This window comes from Hoplias malabaricus, chromosome 14 (assembly GCF_029633855.1).
Source record: "Hoplias malabaricus isolate fHopMal1 chromosome 14, fHopMal1.hap1, whole genome shotgun sequence".
Classification (NCBI taxonomy): Eukaryota; Metazoa; Chordata; class Actinopteri; order Characiformes; family Erythrinidae; genus Hoplias; species Hoplias malabaricus.
Genome location: NC_089813.1, coordinates 27786887 through 27807326, shown reverse-complemented (window position 1 = coordinate 27807326; position 20440 = coordinate 27786887). Strand labels below are relative to the sequence as shown.

The 20440-nt window shown below is 39.6% G+C and overlaps 1 protein-coding gene across 1 annotated transcript; it reads right to left on the bottom strand.

Annotated features, from left to right (window-relative positions):
* Nucleotides 1-4906: 4906 nt before the first annotated feature.
* On the bottom strand, nucleotides 4907-20016 carry ythdf1 (YTH N6-methyladenosine RNA binding protein F1). The gene is made up of 6 exons (XM_066644434.1): nucleotides 19630-20016; nucleotides 18758-18782; nucleotides 13695-13774; nucleotides 11804-13435; nucleotides 6876-6920; nucleotides 4907-6725 (listed from the first exon to the last, which is right to left on the bottom strand). The coding sequence occupies exons 1-6, from the start codon at nucleotides 19654-19656 to the stop codon at nucleotides 6699-6701; spliced, it is 1836 nt and encodes a 611-aa protein (XP_066500531.1). The 5' UTR covers nucleotides 19657-20016; the 3' UTR covers nucleotides 4907-6698.
* Nucleotides 20017-20440: the final 424 nt, after the last annotated feature.

Sequence of the window (20440 nt, the reverse complement as noted above, 5' to 3'; positions counted from 1 at the left end):
AGTCTTTGTGAATCTCCCCCACATTTTTGAATGGTTTTTTTTTCACAATCCTCTCCAGGGTGCAGTTATCCCTATTGCTTTTACAATTTTTTTTCTACCACATCATTTCCTTCCCTTCACCTCTCTATTAATGAGCTTGGACACAGCTCTGTGAATAGCCAGCCTCTTTAGCAATGACCTTTTGTGTCTTGCCCTGTTTGTGTAAGGTGTCAATGGTTGTTATTTGGACAACTGTCAAGTCAGCAGTCTTCCCCATGATTGTGTAGCCTACAGAACTAGACTGAGAGAATATTTAAAGGTCTTTGCATGTGTTTTGAGTTAATTAGCTGATTAGAGTGTGGCACTAGGTGTCTCCAATATTGAACATTCTCAAAATGTTCTAGTTTTTTGAGATGCTGAATTTGGGGTTTTCATTAGTTGTCAGTTATAATCATCAAATTAAAATAAATAAACACTTATTTATATATATATATATATATATAAGTGAAATATATCAGTCTGTGTGTAATGAATGAGTATAATATACAAGTTTCACTTTTTGACTGGAATTACTGAAATAAATAAACTTTTTCATGGTATTTTAATTTTATGACCAGGTGACACATGCATGAGTACAGCTAGTATTACCTTTACACTGATTAATTTATATTCAATTAAAAATAGAGGATTCAAGATTCAAGATTTGATGGAAAAGAACTATGACAATGTCACTGTCTGTTCACTGCAGTGCTGACAATGATCCACCAGCCAAATACTGCATGCTCTGTGGTGGTATTTCCCATTAAAGGACAGGGTGAAAGGAGGGCTTAAAAAATTACACTCCTTAGTTGTAGAAGTATAAAGTTAACATGTATGGTTAGTGGTTAATTAAGTAATTTCTGAAATGCTGAAATTGGTGGATGCATCCTTTAGTTGTTTGCATCCTGACATACCATGTTTTGGCTCATCAACTACATTTTGGGTAAAGGAAAAACTATATTTAGTCACTGTTGGGAAAAATTATATCTCCAAAATTATAATCTTAAAGTATAAAATCAAAGGTGTTGTAGATGTCTTTAAAGTTTGGACTATTCTATATGGTCTTTTCATCAGTAATAATGTAGTAAAACATGAAGAACACCTGGTGTTAGCAAACAACAAAATAAGTAAATAAAATCAGAAAAAGTTAAGATATCAGGTTTTGGACTTTCAGTGATACACTTTAATATAGAACACATTTTCAGTGGTTGTGGTGGGGTAGAATGCAATGGCCTATGTGCAAAGATAGCCCAACTTTGACTTTGTCAATGGAAGCAACATGGCTCATTCTCATCTGTGCTAATGTTAAAGCAAACTCCCTTTCTCTCTCGCTTCTGTCTGTGCATTTTGTGCCTTGTAATGAAGAGGCCCTGGCCTGGACTGACCACTCAATGCCCCTTAGACCAGAGGGGCGCCATTGTAATGCAGAGCCAGCTCCTCCCTCTCTCTTCTGGGGGTGGACAGGGCCCCGGAAAACTGAGACAACCACACTGAGCTATGCAGAAACACGTTATAGCCCACATTTCAAGGATTTCTTGGAGATGGAGCTTTACTCTGGAACTGGATGTAGGCCCAATCCTTCACCAACAAGAGCTCAGACTAGCCTTCAGAGTGCGACCCGCAAGGCCTACTGGACTATGTGATGGGATGTAGAACACCACAGGGTTTAGCTCCTCTTAACAGCAGGGATATGGCATGTAGGCTGGGGGGTTGGGGGTGGAGGGGGTTAGGAATCAGCAGGTGCCTGCATGCGCCATTTTAGATGCACACTGCTGCCTCTGCAGCTTTTCTGGGGCTATTAGCTGCGTTGTAGTCCGCAACAGCACTTGAGGCTAACAAAACACATTTCCGTGAGTTCATTCATTATCTAGGGAGCTCAGAATGGACTGCCCCTTTTTAGTGGCGACCGAAGCACCGCCGCGGGATTTTTCGTAAAGATATGTGCAGAGATATCTACGATATTTCTCCGCTCCTGCCACAATGTCAGCGGGGCTGGTTTTCAAGGGCATCCGGCTGCTGCTGAGGATTTGCTTTAGCGGCGAGGGGGAGAGAGAGAGAGAGAGAGAGAGAGAGAGAATGTGTACGATTTGGGGGGGGCATGACGTCACCATGTCCCGATGTAATCCTCGAGCGTCGCGGCTCCGCGGCAGAAGCAGAAGACGGCGCAGAGAACCGCAGGACGGAGACACGTTTCTTTTAAATTTTGTTATTTGTTTGGTTTCTTTTTCTTTTTTCTTTCTTCTTTTTTTTTTTGCTGGATGGGGGCGTTGAGGCCCACTGCGGCTGCGCGAAGCCGTTTTGTTGACGGGATGCGCGCGAGAAGCATCCGCGCCTTTTCCTTTCTTCTCTCTTGTTTTTTACTCCTGTATCCCGCATCACTATTCTTCGCTTTGTTTCTTTCTCTCTCTCTCTTTCTGTCGCAGTGTTTTTCATATTTTTCCACCTTTTTCTTCTCTGTCTCTCTCTGGTTTTGGTGATAGTGATGATGGGGGTGTCAGGCTGCAGTGGGGAGGGGCGCTGAGAGCTTTTTTTCCCTTTTCTATTTTCTGTTTTTTTTCCTATACATTTTTTTCTGTCGTTGAAGAAAAGCAGCACTGGCTTGAGGATGCTGCTACTGCTGAGCGATGCTGAGCGGCTTCTTTACCGACGGACGCGATGCTACTGCGGCATTGGGAGTTGCGGTTCGGCGCTCTCATTTAGGAACGAGGCTACTTTGCTTTTCGATGAATTTAACCATAGCTTTTGTTTATAGAAGATGGACAGAGCCGCAGGTTTGAGACGGTGCGGTTTTGAAGGCCCTGTGTGCTTTTGTTGTGTGCTCAGGACTGGACACTTGCGCTGTAATGAACTGCAGCAGTGATGCATTAGAAACACAGGGACAATAGCCGCCGCTCGCTTGCACTGGAGCTTGTGTGCAGGCTAACGCAGAGCCCGTTGCGCATGCGCAGCCGGCCTGCTGCGCGCTTCCCTGCCATTGAGCGTTTCGATGCTTTGAAACGAGATGTTCTCTCTTCTTCATGATTTCTGTTTAGGCACCAGCCTTCTGGCGATCTTCTCGTCGTAGCAGCGCGCCATCACGCACGCGCGCGCGCGCCCCCGGGACTCTTCCTCTCTGCGTGTTCACGGCGGACCTTGATTTAATGTCCATACAATTAAGGCACGCGGTGAATGCCAAGAGAGGGTCCTCCAACTCAGCGGAACAGGGTACAGACATTCTGGTGCCTGCGGGGAATAATAATTCGGGGGGGAAATTATAGAAAACGAGAAACGAGAAAGAGTAGACGCAAGAAGGGAATGAAGCGAGAGTGTGTGCGCGTGTGTGAGATGCCCTCTGCCTTTCATACATCTGCTCACACTGCGGTAAAGATGAGCAGGACACGGTTAACAATCGCTGAACCTAAAGCAGTTAAAGAGACAATTATGTTTACAGTAAGTCTGAACGTGGTTATTTCTACCTCCATAAATAAATCCTATAAATCCTGATGGTGCAGTTGATCCGTTCAAATCAGCACAGGAAAATGAATGACATAACACCTGATCAGAGCGAGACCCTTAAAAATCACCATCTACAGATGTAATGATACTAGCAGTACTGTATTATTAAAGCTAGTAAAATCATAGTCAGAAATGGTAAACTGACCAGGATACATTTTGAAGAATTTGTCTGTGTTTCAGTTTTGCTACAGTGCAGTCCAGCCACGAGAGCCGGGAAATACATTATATATCTAATCTTAGCAGAAATTAACAAAAAGGTTGCTTGCTATTGCTGTTCTGATTTTTCAAATGCTAATAAAATGTTTTCTGAATGTCTGGGACTGGAAGGATTTCAGTGACCACTTTCACTTTCCTTTGTCTCCTTCAGATTCAGTGTCTGCCTTTCACAACACGGTGGCGGTCGGACATTGGTTAAAACAACTTTAAAGTCAGCATGGATTATTTCCACTTGATTAAACATGGCAAGGTGTTCTTGATGGAACTGAAGTCTTGCAGGGTGTGTGGAAAACGGAAACGTCATTCAGTGGTGGATGTCGCGACTACTTTAGAAGTTAAAACAAAAGACACTTCTCCTGAAGAGAGGATGAAAATAGTGAACCCTGGGACATTTGTTCAAAAACTATTTAAATACAGTGCAGCATATATTAAATACTACACTACAGCCAGCACAAGTTAAACAGGGGGATGCAAGGGGTCTACCTCTGAAGAAAAGTTCCCCTAAACAGTTAATGTGTGTAACTAAATTGCCAACACTGGTCTTTATTCACTTTTTTTTTTTTTTTTTTTTACTTTAACTGACAATTAATTTACTATTTTCTATGAACGTTTTTTGAGAGATACCTCTTTTTGGACAAAAATCACCTTTTAAATAACTAATGGTATGTACTTAAGTATGTTATTGCTTATGAGCCTGTTTATAAGTGCTAGCAAACCCAATATACCTCCATTATTTTTCAGACGTAACAAGGCATTTCTCCGGTGAAGAATTACCATTAAAGAAACAGTTTATCCTTTTGATTACGAGTAAAACAAGGGCTTAAATATTATTATTAGCATGACAGTCTGTATAATAAGGCAAAAGATTGTTTTTCTTCTTTCCCTAGGCCTATACAATTTTTAATATACAATTTTCAAAACCCTAGTACTGTACATTTTTTCACACTGGCTGTAACACCTGTAATATCAGTTAAATCTCAGGCTTAAATATTTTGGTCAAAAAAGTATTATATCGCTCATTTTACACTTTTGATTTCAGAGCCAAGTACATCACACATCTATGGTATAGAATAAAGAAGAAATGTATGTCTTAAAAAAAACTAAACTAAAAAAAAAAATAAATAAAAAAAAAACAAACAAAAAAAAAAAAACAAAAAAAAAAAAAACAGGTCCTACAGAAGAAAACGTCAAGGCCTTTGAACAACAGTTACAACATAGAGTATTATTTTAATAATGACCATGATCAAATCTAAGAACGTGATAGATAGTGACCTTCCATACAATGCATATTCATTTCAGGGGTGACTTAAACGTTTGTCTTGTATTTTTTTTTTTTTTTTTTTTAGTATTTCATATATTCTCATGAATCATTTGTTATATGATTATATAAATCTGAATCCCTCACAAGATACACTCCCTCTTTCACACACTAACACACATACGCACACACGCCCACACATGACAGCAAGCAGGTCCTGAAAAAAAAAATATATAAAAAATAAAAAACAAACAAAAAAGAAATAAAAAAAAAAAAGAAAAAAAAAAAGGGGGGGGGGGGAATCAAAATCCACACACAGAAACCATATACTCTTTTTTCTTACTTTTAACAGTAAATCAGTAACATTAATTTGTCAGGTTACACATTTGAGGCGTTCTTTGTTATTATATGCTCCTACGTTAAAGCTTAGCATTATACTGAGGACAAGGGGGTAAAACAAAAACAAAACAAAGCTCAATAAACTGAAATGTTAAAAAAGGACCAAAAAAAACAAAAAAAAACAAAACAAAAAACAAACAAAACAAAGTGACTCACCTAAACAGATTTCAAAAATGCAGTGAATGCTACATTTCTCTCAAATTGGCTTAAACGAAACAGCGACCTCTGCTGGGCATCGGTGGAACAGTACAAAGTTACATTGCTGCTTGCAAAACAATAAGCAGAGAATAACAGAATCATAGCACTTGGCTCAGAACCATAACTCAAACTGTAATTTTTTTTTTAAATCTTCAGTCCAGCCAGTGACGATGTTGACTTCCCTTGGGTAGAGGGTACTTGGGATGTCTTTTCCCTGATTATGCTGTTGAGGTATAGTACAGCAATTTAACGGTTTTGATGACACTATAGCTTTAAAATATTAAGGCTCCAAGCAGGAAAACAAAAAGAGAGAAAGAAAGAAAAAAAAAAAAAAATCAAAAGTATAGTGACTGATGTGACTAGCCACAAAAAGGTTATAAGCTGAGTGTTACATAATTCAAAAATATACGTTTTCTTTTACATCAACATATCTTTTTTCAAGACATTTCATTGTCCCTTATACGCAGTTGCACATATACTCCCCAGACCATCATCAGTCAACCCCTTTAAAATCCCCACACCAACAACATGGGTGTACAGAACATACCGATTGTACGAATTTAACTGGCCAGGTACATTTACTGATGCTGGGGAGCAGCCCCGATGGTTCTGGATGGTTCTTCTTCCGAATTCCACCTAACCAACTACCACAACGTCATCACATCCTCTCAAACACTCACAAACAATCACAGGCTTTTAACACTCACTCACGTCACCTTGACAACTCTCACAGCCAGCTTTGAGAGGGAGCGGAACAGAAGGGGCGGGACAAACAAAATTGGGGTAAAAAGTAGAGATGTGCAGACAATTGTTGGTCAGAGTTGGGGATGAAACAAAGGAGGGAGGTGTGTGAAAACCCAAATGAATAACAGAATAGAAGACACAAAGAAGATCACTAGGCCGTTAATCAACTTTGCCTCCGACAGAGCCGGAACCAGGAGAGCAGAGGCTTGAGTTCGACGCTGGCCCAAGTCACCAGAATTAAATAGAGAGGAGAAAAAAAAAAGTGTTCATTTTTCTTTTGTAAATTTCTTCTTGTGTCCTTTTTTAAATTTATTTTTTTCAAATGGTCAGTCCTAAAACAACCGTTGATCAAGCTATGGGGTGCAGTCTTCTACTGTTTACTTCGATTCTGGCGTTCCTGTAAAAAAAAAAAATAAATAAAAAGGAGAAAGATGAAGATTTATGCTTCTAGTTTCATTAGAACAATGCCTTTGCAAGGCATGGCCAAATCATGATATTTGTGTACAGTATTTCACAGACCCCTACACACACACACACACACTTTTACCTGATCCAGTCGGGATCGATTCTGGATTGGAGCAGGTTCATAGTTCTGCCAAAGTAAACAAGAAGGAAAGAGTGATTAAAATTTCTCATAACACACTTCAGTCCACCAAAACAAATGCTTTTTAAATGTAGATTCCTGTGTGTAAACCATGGTTAAGCAACTTGCATTGAGCACTGTATAATGGTGTGCTGTATAAAGCATTTGTACAAGAATTATAAAGTCAACAACAGCAATGTTAACAAATATACATTAAGGGTTATGACTTATTATTCATCATTATCTGTTAAGCAGATTAACTGTGAAAAGTTTAACACTGCACTGGAAATTCTCAATTAGCACTAAACAGCTTTAGAATCTTTCGTTATTAACTTCCATTTTTGCAGAATGACCAAAGCAAGACGGTTTCACAGGACTCAGGTACATGAAACCAGATATCAAATATAAAAACACAAAAAAGTATTATAAATGAAATGCCCTGTATTATCCCCCCCACCCCACACCCTCCCAAACATAAATATGACCCAAGCAAACATACATTCCAATAGTTATTTCAGAAGCGCAAACATCTTGGCCTATTGGAAATCCCTTTATTCACTGCCAGAATGTTAAACTGCCCCAAGATATTTGCTCACTACATTTATTTTAACTTCATTCTCACATAATTCATTTTCTGTAACTCCTTATCCAGCTCAGGGACATTGAGGGTGTATAGTCTACCCAGAATCACTCGGTGCAAGGTAGGAACACACCCTGGTCTGGTTACCAGTTCATCACAGGGTACCACACAGTCACACATACATTTACACATAGAAAATTTTGAAAAGTCAATCCACCTAACAATGTGTTTTTGGACTGTGGGAGGAAATCGGAGATGTGCCGGCCCTGATGGAGATTTCCCTTGATAGGTTCCATCTACCAACCTTCCAAAGTTAACAGTCGAATGTGCTAACAGACTGCATATAAACTTGGCACAAGAAGTAAAGAAATTTGTGTTTGTAGATTATTTCTTTATTGTAACAACTGGCAATAAATCTTATACCATTGGAAAGCCTATTAATTTCCCCTTTAAATGGTGCTGCATTTTTAAGGAACATGCATTTGTGGGATAAGCAGTAGAGCTGAGTATGTGTGTTGCACCCATGAAAAATTTGCCAAATCCTCTCTGTCAATGCCACACAGCTTATTCTGCCATTGATTGTTTGGTGTTTGGTGGACTGGGTGATTGAAGTTCGAAGAAACAATGTATATTGTCAATTTAACCATTTATTCATTTAAAAAAAAAAAAAAGCCAGAGCATTAGTAGCCACAACAGCCTGGCACCTCCTTCTCATGCAACTATTTGAGATCAGAAAATTGCATTCTTAAAAAGCAATTTCTACATGATAACAATTAATCTTTCAGACACACCTTAGTCAACGGTGAGTCTCTGTGCTGTATACAAAGTAAGCATGATTGTGCCGCTGTTTATTTGATCTCTCATTGTAAAGTGCTATGCTTATTTTCAATGTGTGCTATTCTTCCTCCTTTCTCTTAACATAATGCTATATAGAAAATGGTTTCATTCAGCTGAACTTAGAAAAACAGTCAGTACTTGATGCCGTGTCTGGTTAACCAAGTCTTGTGCTCTATTAAGGTAGTGCTCTGTTTATAGCTGGCTTGGATATATGTTATTGTTGGTAGTTGTTATTTTAATTTACCTATGTTTATTGCATAATAAAGTATACAGTAGGGCTGCAACAACTAATCGATTAATTCGATTAAAATTGAGTGTTAAAATAGTTCGCAACTAATTTAATAATCGATTAGTTGGGTCCAAGTTATTATACACATAGGTACAGTTGCTACACTTGACGAACTCTGGAAGAAGGGTTTGAAAAATGGCGGAGGCGGTCACAGCAGAGGATAATGTTAGCACAACCAGAGAGAAAAATGTACGACCCAAGTCATCAAAAGTATGGGAACACTTTGCATTAACGCCTTCAAGGAACAGCGTTAGGTGCAAAATGTGCACAGCTGATCTCGCATGGCACATCAGCACAACATCACTGCATGAGCATCTGAAAAGGAAGCCTGTTGGAGCTATGTGTGAAAGAGATTAAATATAGTAAGTTAATTCTACTTTTTCTCTCACTCAATGTTACTAGAGCCTGCTAGAGTAGTTAAACAACATTTGTTTTTCTTAGTACATTGATATTACAGTCACGTTTAGCGAACAAACCTTAGCATCTCCCCGAGTTTTCTCTTCCACCTTAAATGTGTCAGCTCGACCAGCAGTTCCAAAACAGGCCATAGTTTTAGTCAAGCTAAAGTTAGCGACAAGGTCTATTTTTCTCTCACTCAATGTCACTAGAGCCTGCTAGAGTAGTTAAACAAGATGTCTCATTTTTAGTAAATTTATATCACTCTTGTATTTAGCGAGTTTCCGTTCCACTTTAAATATGGCGGCAGTTACATTCAGAGTAAAAAAAAATCAAACATTTTTTAAAATAACATATTTAACGCCTTTTTCAAGGTATTTTCTGACTGGAATTGCGTGATAGTGTTTGAGTATCACAGTCAAGTGTATATTACATTACATACACTGTGTTAAGTATTGATAAATATAAATTTAATGCAACAGTTGGGTTAATTCTACCTGTAAACGCTAATTTTTAATAATGGCAGGTTGTGTGTTCCTTATGCAATTACAACATTAGTTCTCTAAAATCTTAAATATCTTAACGATATCTGATCTTATGTGTTAATGAATTTCCCTTTTATTCTCAGCACATGGCAGCATCACCCAAAATCCATTTATGTAATTTCAATTTGCCTGCATTTTAGATCAGTAGTTATTAACTTAAAAAAGGTGTATGTTCATATCTACACTTTCTCTCTCACCTCAGATAAAAACAGCCCAGCATTACTGGCTATGTTTTGAAGAAGATCTGCACACCACAGCAAGCAGCTGTTCTCACTGATGGTATCCTGAATATGCTAGTAACAGACAGGAAACCAAATTTGGCTTGTCTTTCTTTTTATCCGATTAATAATCGAATAATCGAAAAAAATAAATAAATAAAAAATAAATAATCGACAGATTAATCGATTATCAAAAGAATCATTAGTTGCAGCCCCAGTATACAGTACTTTGAAATGGTTGGCCCTTCCCAGACAAGTGCCTGTGTATGCATGTATCAATGCAATTTGAGATCGACATCGGCCGGTGCCTCTGCTCACTAGACTGATTGTCCAAATATGCCTACAGGCACAGCCGAAAGAAGCCCCATCAGTTGGGCTGCTGTGGCGCATAGTTAGAGCGCCCCCTTGTGTCCATTTCACCATTCTACATGCAGACATTTGTGGATGATATGAAACATGCTTGGATATAATGTTTCCTGAGAGAACATAGTAAGCCATTAATTTCTATCTTTCTAAGCTCAAAATATTTAAGCTCAAAATGTTTAACGTCTGAATAATTAGACTGATTCTGGGCTTTTAGTGAGAAAATGCAAGTGATGTAATTACAGCTAAACTAGCTAGCAAGTTTTAAAGGCTTAAAAATCTATTGTTCTGGTCTCAGCTCAACTGTGTGCTGAGTGATTGATCTGATAGTTATAAGATACCCAAAGTTACTTAAAGTCGGTTGCATTTGCTACCGGGAGAGTTAAGTTGTCGTCTTCTGTTAACAGTTCTAAAGCTAGCGTTAACATTCTCAACAGCGTTTGGGGAAACAAACATTATGCAACATTCTACGTACAGTTTCTGCATTATGCAGTCTCTCTCCCTCTGTGCGTAGACCAGTTTGGAATAGTTAGCTTAACTGTTCGGGAGACATTGTCACCTCTAGTCACTTGTTAGTGACTAGAATCTCTAAACAAACCTAAACAATAGTTATGGCAAGATGGCGTAAAAGTTAGAGCTGTGTACTGTAACTCTCACCCACCCTTCTATAATGTTAATATTTGCCTAAATTTCCTCAGTTACCATTTATAGTCTTTTCTAAATGTTAACATGTCTCCCATCCTAAATGACAGCAAATCTAATCTAAAACCATTTGTGGTTAGTATTAAATATATATAATATTATGTTATGTATTGAATAATGCAGTTGAATGACGTGATTTCTGACATACTGAACCCCGTTCTCCCTGAACTACCTAAATGTATTTCTCCATTTCATCAATTAACAAATTCCTATTAAAACAACATTTTACTGGCTAAAATAACCATGTATATCAGAATGTGCATGGAATAATGGACTTATACATGTCTTATCTTTGTTTTGTTTTTAACCCAAATACCCCATTTTTTTTTTTTTTGTTTTAATAATTACAGATTGCTTGACAGAAATCATATCTGCATTATATATAAGCCATCAGTCGCCCTGCTCTTTAAATATCAGCATCGGCATCAGCAATTAAAAAACCCTAATCAGTAGACCACTAGTATGTATGTATGCATGATTGTTTATCTTGTTCTTGGACATGCATGTAAATGTGATTAATTATAACGTGTTAACCACAAACTTAAATCAAGTCCACACACTTTTCTTAAGCTAAAGCTTTATAACACAGGGCCCTGGAAAATAACTGGAATTAGATGAACTGCAGATGCCCATTAATCATTGTAGCTCATGAACAGTATAAGCTAAATAAATGAATATACTGTTTTTATTCGGCTAAAAGGGAATTTTTACCTTACATTTGACACAGAGGAACACAGCTAAATGGTACTGTATAGTTTGTGCTCAATCAGCTAGCAGCAGTGTTACGAGTAGGCTGTTCAACAACAAGGAAACCTTCATGTTTTTTCCTTTCTCAAACATACTTCATTTTAAGGAGGATGCCAAATTATAAACACAGTATTATGAACAGAATCAAATCATGTTCTGGGTGATTTGTGAAAATGAGCAGAAAAATAAAAAATAAAAAGCTGAGATGTTATTACCTTTCGCACCACCTCTTCTTCCTCCTGCCGTTTCTCGTAGTGTGAGAAGTCGTCAAAGATGGAGGTGGTATGTTTGTAGGTGGCAATGATCTTCAGCACCTGCTTGGCCTTCTCCAGAGGCACCTCTTGCGTGTCACGCGAGTTGGTCACCGGCTTGTTGTCGTTGTTTTCCAACCGGATGTGCCTGAGCTGGCTGTTGGGCACATCTTTAACGAACAGCCAGTCCACGTCAAACTTGCCCTTCCACTTGTCCTGTGCCCAAACGCCAGCGCTGGTACCGTAGTCCACGGGCGAGCGCATCTCGGCCACGCCACAGAAGTGCCCACTGCCATTAACGCTGAACAGTAGGTAGACAGGGCCTTTGCCGTTGATGGCACGGAAGGCCGCATCCAGCCGCTTGTTACCATGCTCCGTGCTGCACCAAATTGAGTACTTAATGGATCGGTGGATGTCGTCCTCAGAGTAGCTCTTGATGATGAACACGCGACCATTCTTTAAGTTCCAGTCAAAGTCCTTGGGGTTGTAGCTGTGTGCTGCACGCAGCTTCTCTAGGACTGGGTGCGACTCACCTGCTCCAGAGCCTGGGGGTCCACCTCCACCACCATTGCCAACACCTCCTCCACTTGAGGAGCCACTGCTGTCCACACTGCCACCTCCACCATAGCCGGGGTTGCGGTTACGTGGTGCAACCCACCGGGTCTGAGGAGGTGGAGCTGGGTTATGATTCTGATAAGGCTGAGGAGGTGGAGTTGGCATGGCCATCTGCTGAACAAGTGATTGGGCAGAGGGCATGGGTGGTTGGGGTTGGGGTGGGAGTCCATGGGGGTGAGGGGGCAGGTGGCCGTGAGAGAGAGGTGGCTGCTGCTGCTGGTGCTGGGGAGGCAATGGTGAAGCCACTTTGGTCACAGGCCCTTTGTTGTCCCAGGTGCCAATGTCCATGTTGTGTTTAATGGGTGGTGGAGGTAGGGCACCCCCAGCCATAGGCATCCCAGGTTTGGTTTTGACCTTCAGTTGCTGAGGTTTTGCCGGCTTGCTTGCAATGGCTGCCCAAGAAGTTGGTTTTGGGGCTGGCATACCTATTGGGGTTCCACCATTACCTGTGGCTACTGCTGCCGCCACTGCCCCGCCACCAATCACTGAGCCCACGCTCTTGACACCTGAGCCACCACCTGTGACATCACTACCAAGTTTTAGCCCAACCATGCCCTGCTCTAGACTGTTCATGCCTGGGGCCTTACTCAGGGTGTCACTGTGAAAGCCTGTCTGCCCATCTGGCACCAGGGTACCACCTAAAGAGCTGGGTGGGTAGCTGTAGCTGCCCCCATAAGCAGAACTCTGAGTCTGCTGACCCTGAGAACCGCTAGTGCCCCAGGCTGAGAAAGCAGGGTTCTCTGGGAAAAAGTTAAAACGGTGGGGGTAAATACTACTCCCCAACCCCCCCGGCTGTCCAAACACAGTGTCGTGCATGAAATGATGATCTCCATTGCTGAGGGGGGCGTAAGGTGTGAGATAGGGGATTGGAGGATCACCGCCAGTTGACCACGGAGCCTCGCTAAGGGGATAAGGAAACCCAATGGATGGAGCATAGTAGCTGGATAAGTATGGATCAGTCATGGATTGGTAGCTGTTGTTCTGAAACACAGAAGGTTTGTGATTTAGATATTTTAACAAAAGATATGATGAACAGAGAATCATCTCTCATAAGTTATATGAGATTATATATATAATTGATATAAAATGTAGCAATTTGGTAAAACCACAAAAAACACAAAATAACTAACTTTATTAACAAACAGTTTAACAGATAGATTTTATAGGATGTGAAAGAAGTTTGCTCCGATTTACAACAACATTTTGAAACGCAAAACAAACAAACTGATAATTTTCTCACCGGATTAGACTGGCCAGTGAGGTATGGTTCAAAGTCATTGTCATGGACTGTTTCTTTTTGGTGAAGTGAGCCATTTTGCACTGCAATGAAAAAAAAAACAAAAAACAAAAAAATAAAAATAAAGAAAAAAACAAACAAAAAAAACAGTTCTGTGACAAACAAATTAACAAAAACAACTAAAATTACATATTTGAACATTTTCTTTTCATTTACTATTGTCCAGGGCCCTCACAGGTCCTGCTTTGGCTACAAGGGGAAAAAAATTATCCACAATGATCCACTGCCAGTTTTATTACAAAGAATTTCTATTACATAAATGCAAGGTTTTGTCCAAAACTTCCATTGCATGACTTGCTGCTGTGAAGTTAACTATAAAATGGCTTTACAGTCAAAGGTCGTGTGGACAAAATATTTGGTATGATGAAATAAGGGCTAGAAATAATAAATAAAAAAAATAAAAATACACAAATACATATATATAAAAATGAAGTTCCAGGGTGGGGTGAAAGAAATTGTCTGGTTTAAGTACGAGTTTGAAAAGGATATAATCTGTTGAGCATGTCACTAGTTTACGTGACAGGCAGAATGGGGAGTAACCACTTCAACTCAATATTCAGAAACATGAGCACTGTAAGAGTGCAATAATATTCAGCAATCAAAATGGAACACAGAGGGCCAACTGATCAAAGCTTTAAGGAGATGGAGATGGGAATCTTCATTGTGTCTTACAATAGCTTATTGTATTTTAAAAGTCAAAATCTTCAGTTAGGCAACCAGAGACACTGGCTTGGCAGATCAAGAGACTAAAATTTATGGGTCTACCTCTGTCTCCAGCTGCACCTGTGCTCTGGAGGCTGTAGTTCTGAACCTCCTTTTGCTTACAAAAGCTATGAACTATGATGTGTCCATTATAGAACTGGAGAGAGGGACCCTTTAACATAAGCGCACATAACACAACTGAGGTTTAATCTTTCCAAACTAGACTCACCTCAGTGATGCCTTTTAGCTGACATACTCAATTAAATTACACATTTCAATTCCTAAAACATAGATAGAGGTAAATGTGACAAACATGGCTACCTTGTTCCTTCCAAAATAAAAGCATAGGCTAAGTCTAGGGATGCACCAATGCCACTTTTTCACTACTGATACATCTTTAAGTAGCTGCCAATACCGATACTAACTCTACCCATCTTAACTACTAGACAGGTACCTATAAATCCAGATATTTATAATGCTATACTTACAGATTTTAATTTGTTAAAGTGGTGTTCTGTATCACTAAAGCTTGAATGAACAACATTTAATTCTTTATTAACTGCACATTAAAAATGTAAAGTTTCAGAGCCAAAAGAAAAAATAAAAATCAATATTTCCACAATGCAGTAACAAGTACATGTAGGAAGACATAGTCTAGCCTGACTGAACAACTTTTTACACTGTTATGAGGATATTTGTCACGACTGTGAAATGCATTTTCTAAAGACTGCTGCTGACCTGTGTTAACATGCTTAACTGTGGTTGCTTGAATGAAGTCAGTGTTCGTTGGGATGCAGGGGTTACACTACATGACTTTTAGCCGGATTTTAAATATTTTTTGCCCTGAAATCATGTTTCAGACCAGTCGCAGCATATCAATCGTTTGATTTTTTTCGACCCAAATTTGACATAGTTGCGTAGTGTAAACTCTCCACCAACTTGAGGCAGAAAGTGTCCCTTCAAAAGCCAATGAGAACAGAAACTAGACACATGTGCATGCAGTGGAGCTCTACAGTGAAGGACAGACTAAATGGTAAAACTAAAATATATTACATAGTGCTGGATGCACATGTCCCCAAATAACGAGTATTACCTGTAGGATAACATGGTGCGACACATCCCTCTGTTACAGCCTTTATTCCAACTAAATTCTAATTTTCACTCCTGTGTACTATATGTAGGGAATAGTGAATAGTGGGCCATTTCAAACACATATATGGTATTGGCGCTCTCTATAGCCAATACCGATACTGTGTATAAGTGCCAGTATCTGTGCCAATACTGATATGGTATTGGTATCTGTATCGGTGCAACACTAGTTAAGTCATCATTTACCTAGAAATAAATTACCTGAGGCACTGACATTGTAATCATGTACCTCAGTCCATAACTTGTTTAATCAATCAGAACATGTTCTGTAATTATAATCATACACAGGATAAGATGTAAAATATCATATGCCAATCCATTAGTGAAATCACATAGGGCCCAATCACATACTCTTATCTGCAGCCACAAGATTTCTGTTAAATCCCACACTTCAACACTAAGTTTGCTGTGGCTGTTTATGATCCGATCAGCAACAGACTATCCTTAACAACTATTATTCTTTGAGCCCTGCCCATGAGTACCCAAACCACCCACTGTATCACTAGCTCCTCACAGAAGTCATTAGGTAGACCCCTCTCGTCGGTCTTTCGTTGAATAACCCACAAAGGCTCAACAGTGAAGTCTGGCTTCCCAGACCCAACCCCCACTACAATACAGGTTTACAGTCCTACCTTACCTTTTACCATCAACAACTGTAAATCCACACTAGCCTCTCTGGTGCCTAAGGCTGTACCAAGCCTCACTGGCACCGTTAATGCATGCTCAGTGCCACCAGTTCCATGTGAACTTTACGTGGTACACCACCAACAATCACAGTAGCATCTCTACAGTGCACTTCCCCAGGTAATCTGTGCTCTACTTATCCACAACCACGGACTAGACCTATCAGCTGTTTCTCATAACTCCTTCACAGCTGCCCTTAGTTTCCGGCCCCTGATGCCGAAATGCACAAGCAGGGATGTGGCTGACTTGGCTACAAACCTCCTAATCTCTACTAGTCTTACATGTGCCTGCCACCCACGTTCCCTCACCTCAACCGCCAAATCTGTGTATTTCAGCTTATTCCTTTTGAATGCTTCATCTACTGCATCATCAAATAGAACTGTTAACTCTATGAAATAAACTATCCATTTTAAACTTCTGTATGAAAAGCATGACAGAGCAGGACTTTATACTTCAATTAAACTGCTGAGTGGAGTGTGCTTGTACATAATTAAAAAAAAAAAACATTAATGCAAACTTACCATTTATTTAAATTAATATACAATAACTAGACCATGAGAAGTGCTAATGTTTGGACACCATTTCAGTTGATCCACTAGAAATTTTTAAAGGTCTCAACATAATTTAGTCTAATCCAAGACAGGTGTAGGCAATTCTAGAACATAACGAATTGTGTGACCCTTCAAACCTGAGAGTCACAATTAAACTCAGTAGCCATGGGCTCATCTAAGTGAATGCCTGAGGATCATCTTCTAAAGATAATTGATTTTGCAAAAAGAGAGAAACCAATAAAACATTTGAATACATTCTATTTGTAATTTACTCCCAGGTGAAGTTAGAGGAATCATGACGACAGAAAATTTTAAAGAAAAATAACACAAAAACAATAAAAAACAAATTGCTCACAACATGTTCAGGTATGCAAGCAAATCAACCACATAACAAGCATGAATCATAAGGAAGACTTGGCTGTCACATCTAAAGGAAATAAAACATCTACAATAAAAGACATCCAAAGTTAACTTCATTATATTGTGCTCATTAGAATTAAAATCAAATATATACATTTAAAAAAAAGTATACACAAACCATGTATGTAAAAACATAGACTATTTAATAATCAAGTGGTTAGGTCAGACAGAATAACTTAACTCTTTGGCTAAACGCATGGCATGTTCAGAATAAAATAGGATAAACAGTTCTATAACAGGACAACTTGCTAACTGTAAAGCATGTGAGTGGATCCATTATGCATTGTGGGACTGTGTGGCAGCATAGAAAAAAAAGGTTAGAAAATTCTACTTAAAAATAATAATACTTATTTTTTTTAATGAAAAAATATTTTATATATATATATATATATATAAAAAAGTATTATTATTATGAGACACTGGCTTTGTGTGTGTGTGTGTGTGTGTGTGTGTGTGTATATATATATATATATATATATATATACACACACACACACACACACACACACACACACACACACACACACAAAGCCAGTGTCTCAGAAGTTGTGATATATTACAACAAAACTTTGATCCAAAACACACACTCAGGCAAACATTGTATTTAAAATTTTGAAATGCTCTGCAACACCCCAAAACCTGATCATAAAAATCTCTGGATGGATATGCATTGTTTTATACATGTAAATCAATCTATGAAAAACTCTGAACTGGAAGCACTCAGCAAGGAAATGTGACCACTATCTGGTCAATCAATCAATCTTCTGACCGAAATGGATGTCATATGGTACATTCCACATTTTTCGTTCCCCCCAACCCCCCAATGTTTTAACTCAACAAATAATCAAGATATATGCATTTAAACATCATCTCATGTAGCTGTTTTCCACGTAGAGATGGGTTCATGGAGAAAATTAGGCTTATTTGTATGTGTATCATATTGCAGGGAATTGTGTAATCACAACACAGAATGCAGGTGTCAATCTTTTTTCGAATTTTGAAGTGCAAGTCTGTGGATATGACAGCGTTACTCCTGGGGGTGCTCCACAAATCAGTATTTCTCGGTTTAGTCAGATAACTTAAACCCAAAACAAGCCTGTCCAATAGGGAGAGACAAAACTTGGCTATTGGGCAATTCTCAACATTGGACATAAGTTATCTGGCTAAATGTTTTGTGAAATATACCCCCTGCTAATATGACGCTTGACCGGGTAAGTACCACCACAATAACCTGGTCTAAAATTCGATTTCATTACAACAACCGAGGGGAAAACAAACAAACAAACAAACAAAATAGACACGCACACACACACGGACGGAAATTCCCGTTAGGCCACAGCGACGAAACAACTTATTCAACAATTACATTTATAAAACTAAATTTCTATGGTTCCTATAATGCCTTTTAGTCTAACGTGCTTTACCTGTGCTGGTCTGACAGCTCAGTCTGAACACATCTGAGAAAATAAGAGGTTAGCCGTTATCTTAACGTTCACTTACCTTTAGCATCTTGTCCTTTTGACGTCTTCAGGATCCGCGGGCGTAGATTAACGTTACACGGAGAAAAGGGAGAAAAACAAACACAAATGTAATTAACTTTGCTAATTTTCTGAATACTATGTACTTTTTTCAACTAATACTTATGAAAGAATCCCTGGTTTCCTTACAGGCCTCAGTCTTTCAACGTTAGCGCACACCAAAGTAAGACACTAGAAAAACACTTATACACTTTTACATGTAGTCGACGACATTTGTCACCGAACTGCTTACCTATTACTATGATAATAAACATGTTTCCCATTTTAATGTAAGAGTAACTAAATATATATTGCTGCCTTATATAAGCCGGCTAGCTAAAGAGAAGAGTACTAGCCAGACTGCTAACTTAGTTCACTGTAAATTAAGTAGCTAAAGCCCTGATGGTCTTAGTAGATACATAAAATTCGCCAGTCAAATAACCGAACATCACCAGGTCTGTTATTACCGCTTGTCTAATTTCGCTGTGAATGCTTCCTCAGGTTCATGTGATACTAAGCAAGCAGCGGTGGGCTAAAGCTAAAGGAGAAAGCTGGTCGTACGCAGCAGACGCTGGCTAACGTTACTTGTGAAGCTGAAGTTCGTTTTTATTCTAAATTCCCGTCTAAATAAACTCAAACTGGTTTCTTATTCGAATTTTTCGAATTCGAATTTCCAACGTCAGAATGTAATCTTGGTGCCATTTAAGGTGGCATGGGAAAATCGAATTAGAATCTGGAGTACAAGCAGAAGCCAGTTCCCGCAGCTCGAGCCGAGGCCTCGTCTGCGCTCAGCCGGGAACCAGTCGCAAAGAAACCGCGCATTCCTCCGGAAAACGGAGCAGGAGTAAGGCCTACCTGAGGGTCAATACTGGTGGTAGACATAATTCATCAACAGAACCTCTGTAATCGATACGAGTCTTCAAAACAGTCCCGTTCTGGAGCGTATTTCCAAAAGCCTGTGTTTCCTTCTTCGGCTGGATTTTTTTCCTCACGGCTCGATCCTCAGTAACTTCCACGGCAGATGCTGCTGATTCCGAGCCTCGTATACAACACGATCGCGTGGTTCTGCGCTTTCCCTAAGCTCCAGTGTGTGAGGTTTTAGTCCAGTTCTGATGCGAGGCGTGCTCTTTTCCGAGGTTTTTTCTGCTCCTCGCAGCCTTCAGTTTATTGTGCACCCAGTTCACTTCCCCCCAGCTCCATCCGGGGTCTGCGCACCTCCAGCTGACGTCACAGAGGCCGGGTGGCCACGCGGAGAGTCATCGTTAACCGGGATTATTAACAGACCGGGGAAAAACTACTGTACTTATACATTAGAGAAGTCTCACCTTTATAAAGCTAAGCCGTATTTCCCCAGACCCAGCTTTATTCACTTAAACAATCAGCAATACGCTAATCATAAAACAAGAAATCCTGAAATACTGGAACTCTCACAATCATGACATTTTGGCTGACAGTTGTCATAAATCACCAAGCATCCAGCAGCAGCGTCCTGTGGGCAGTGTCCATTGACCACTGATGAAGGACTAGAGGATGGCCAACACAAAATGCATCTGCTGACCTTACATCAACATGGTGGACCAACACTGTCGTAGCATAAAGTGAATGTGTACAGAGAGCACTGTGGGAGACCTAAACGGGCTTCATGTTTTATTTGATCAGTTGATGT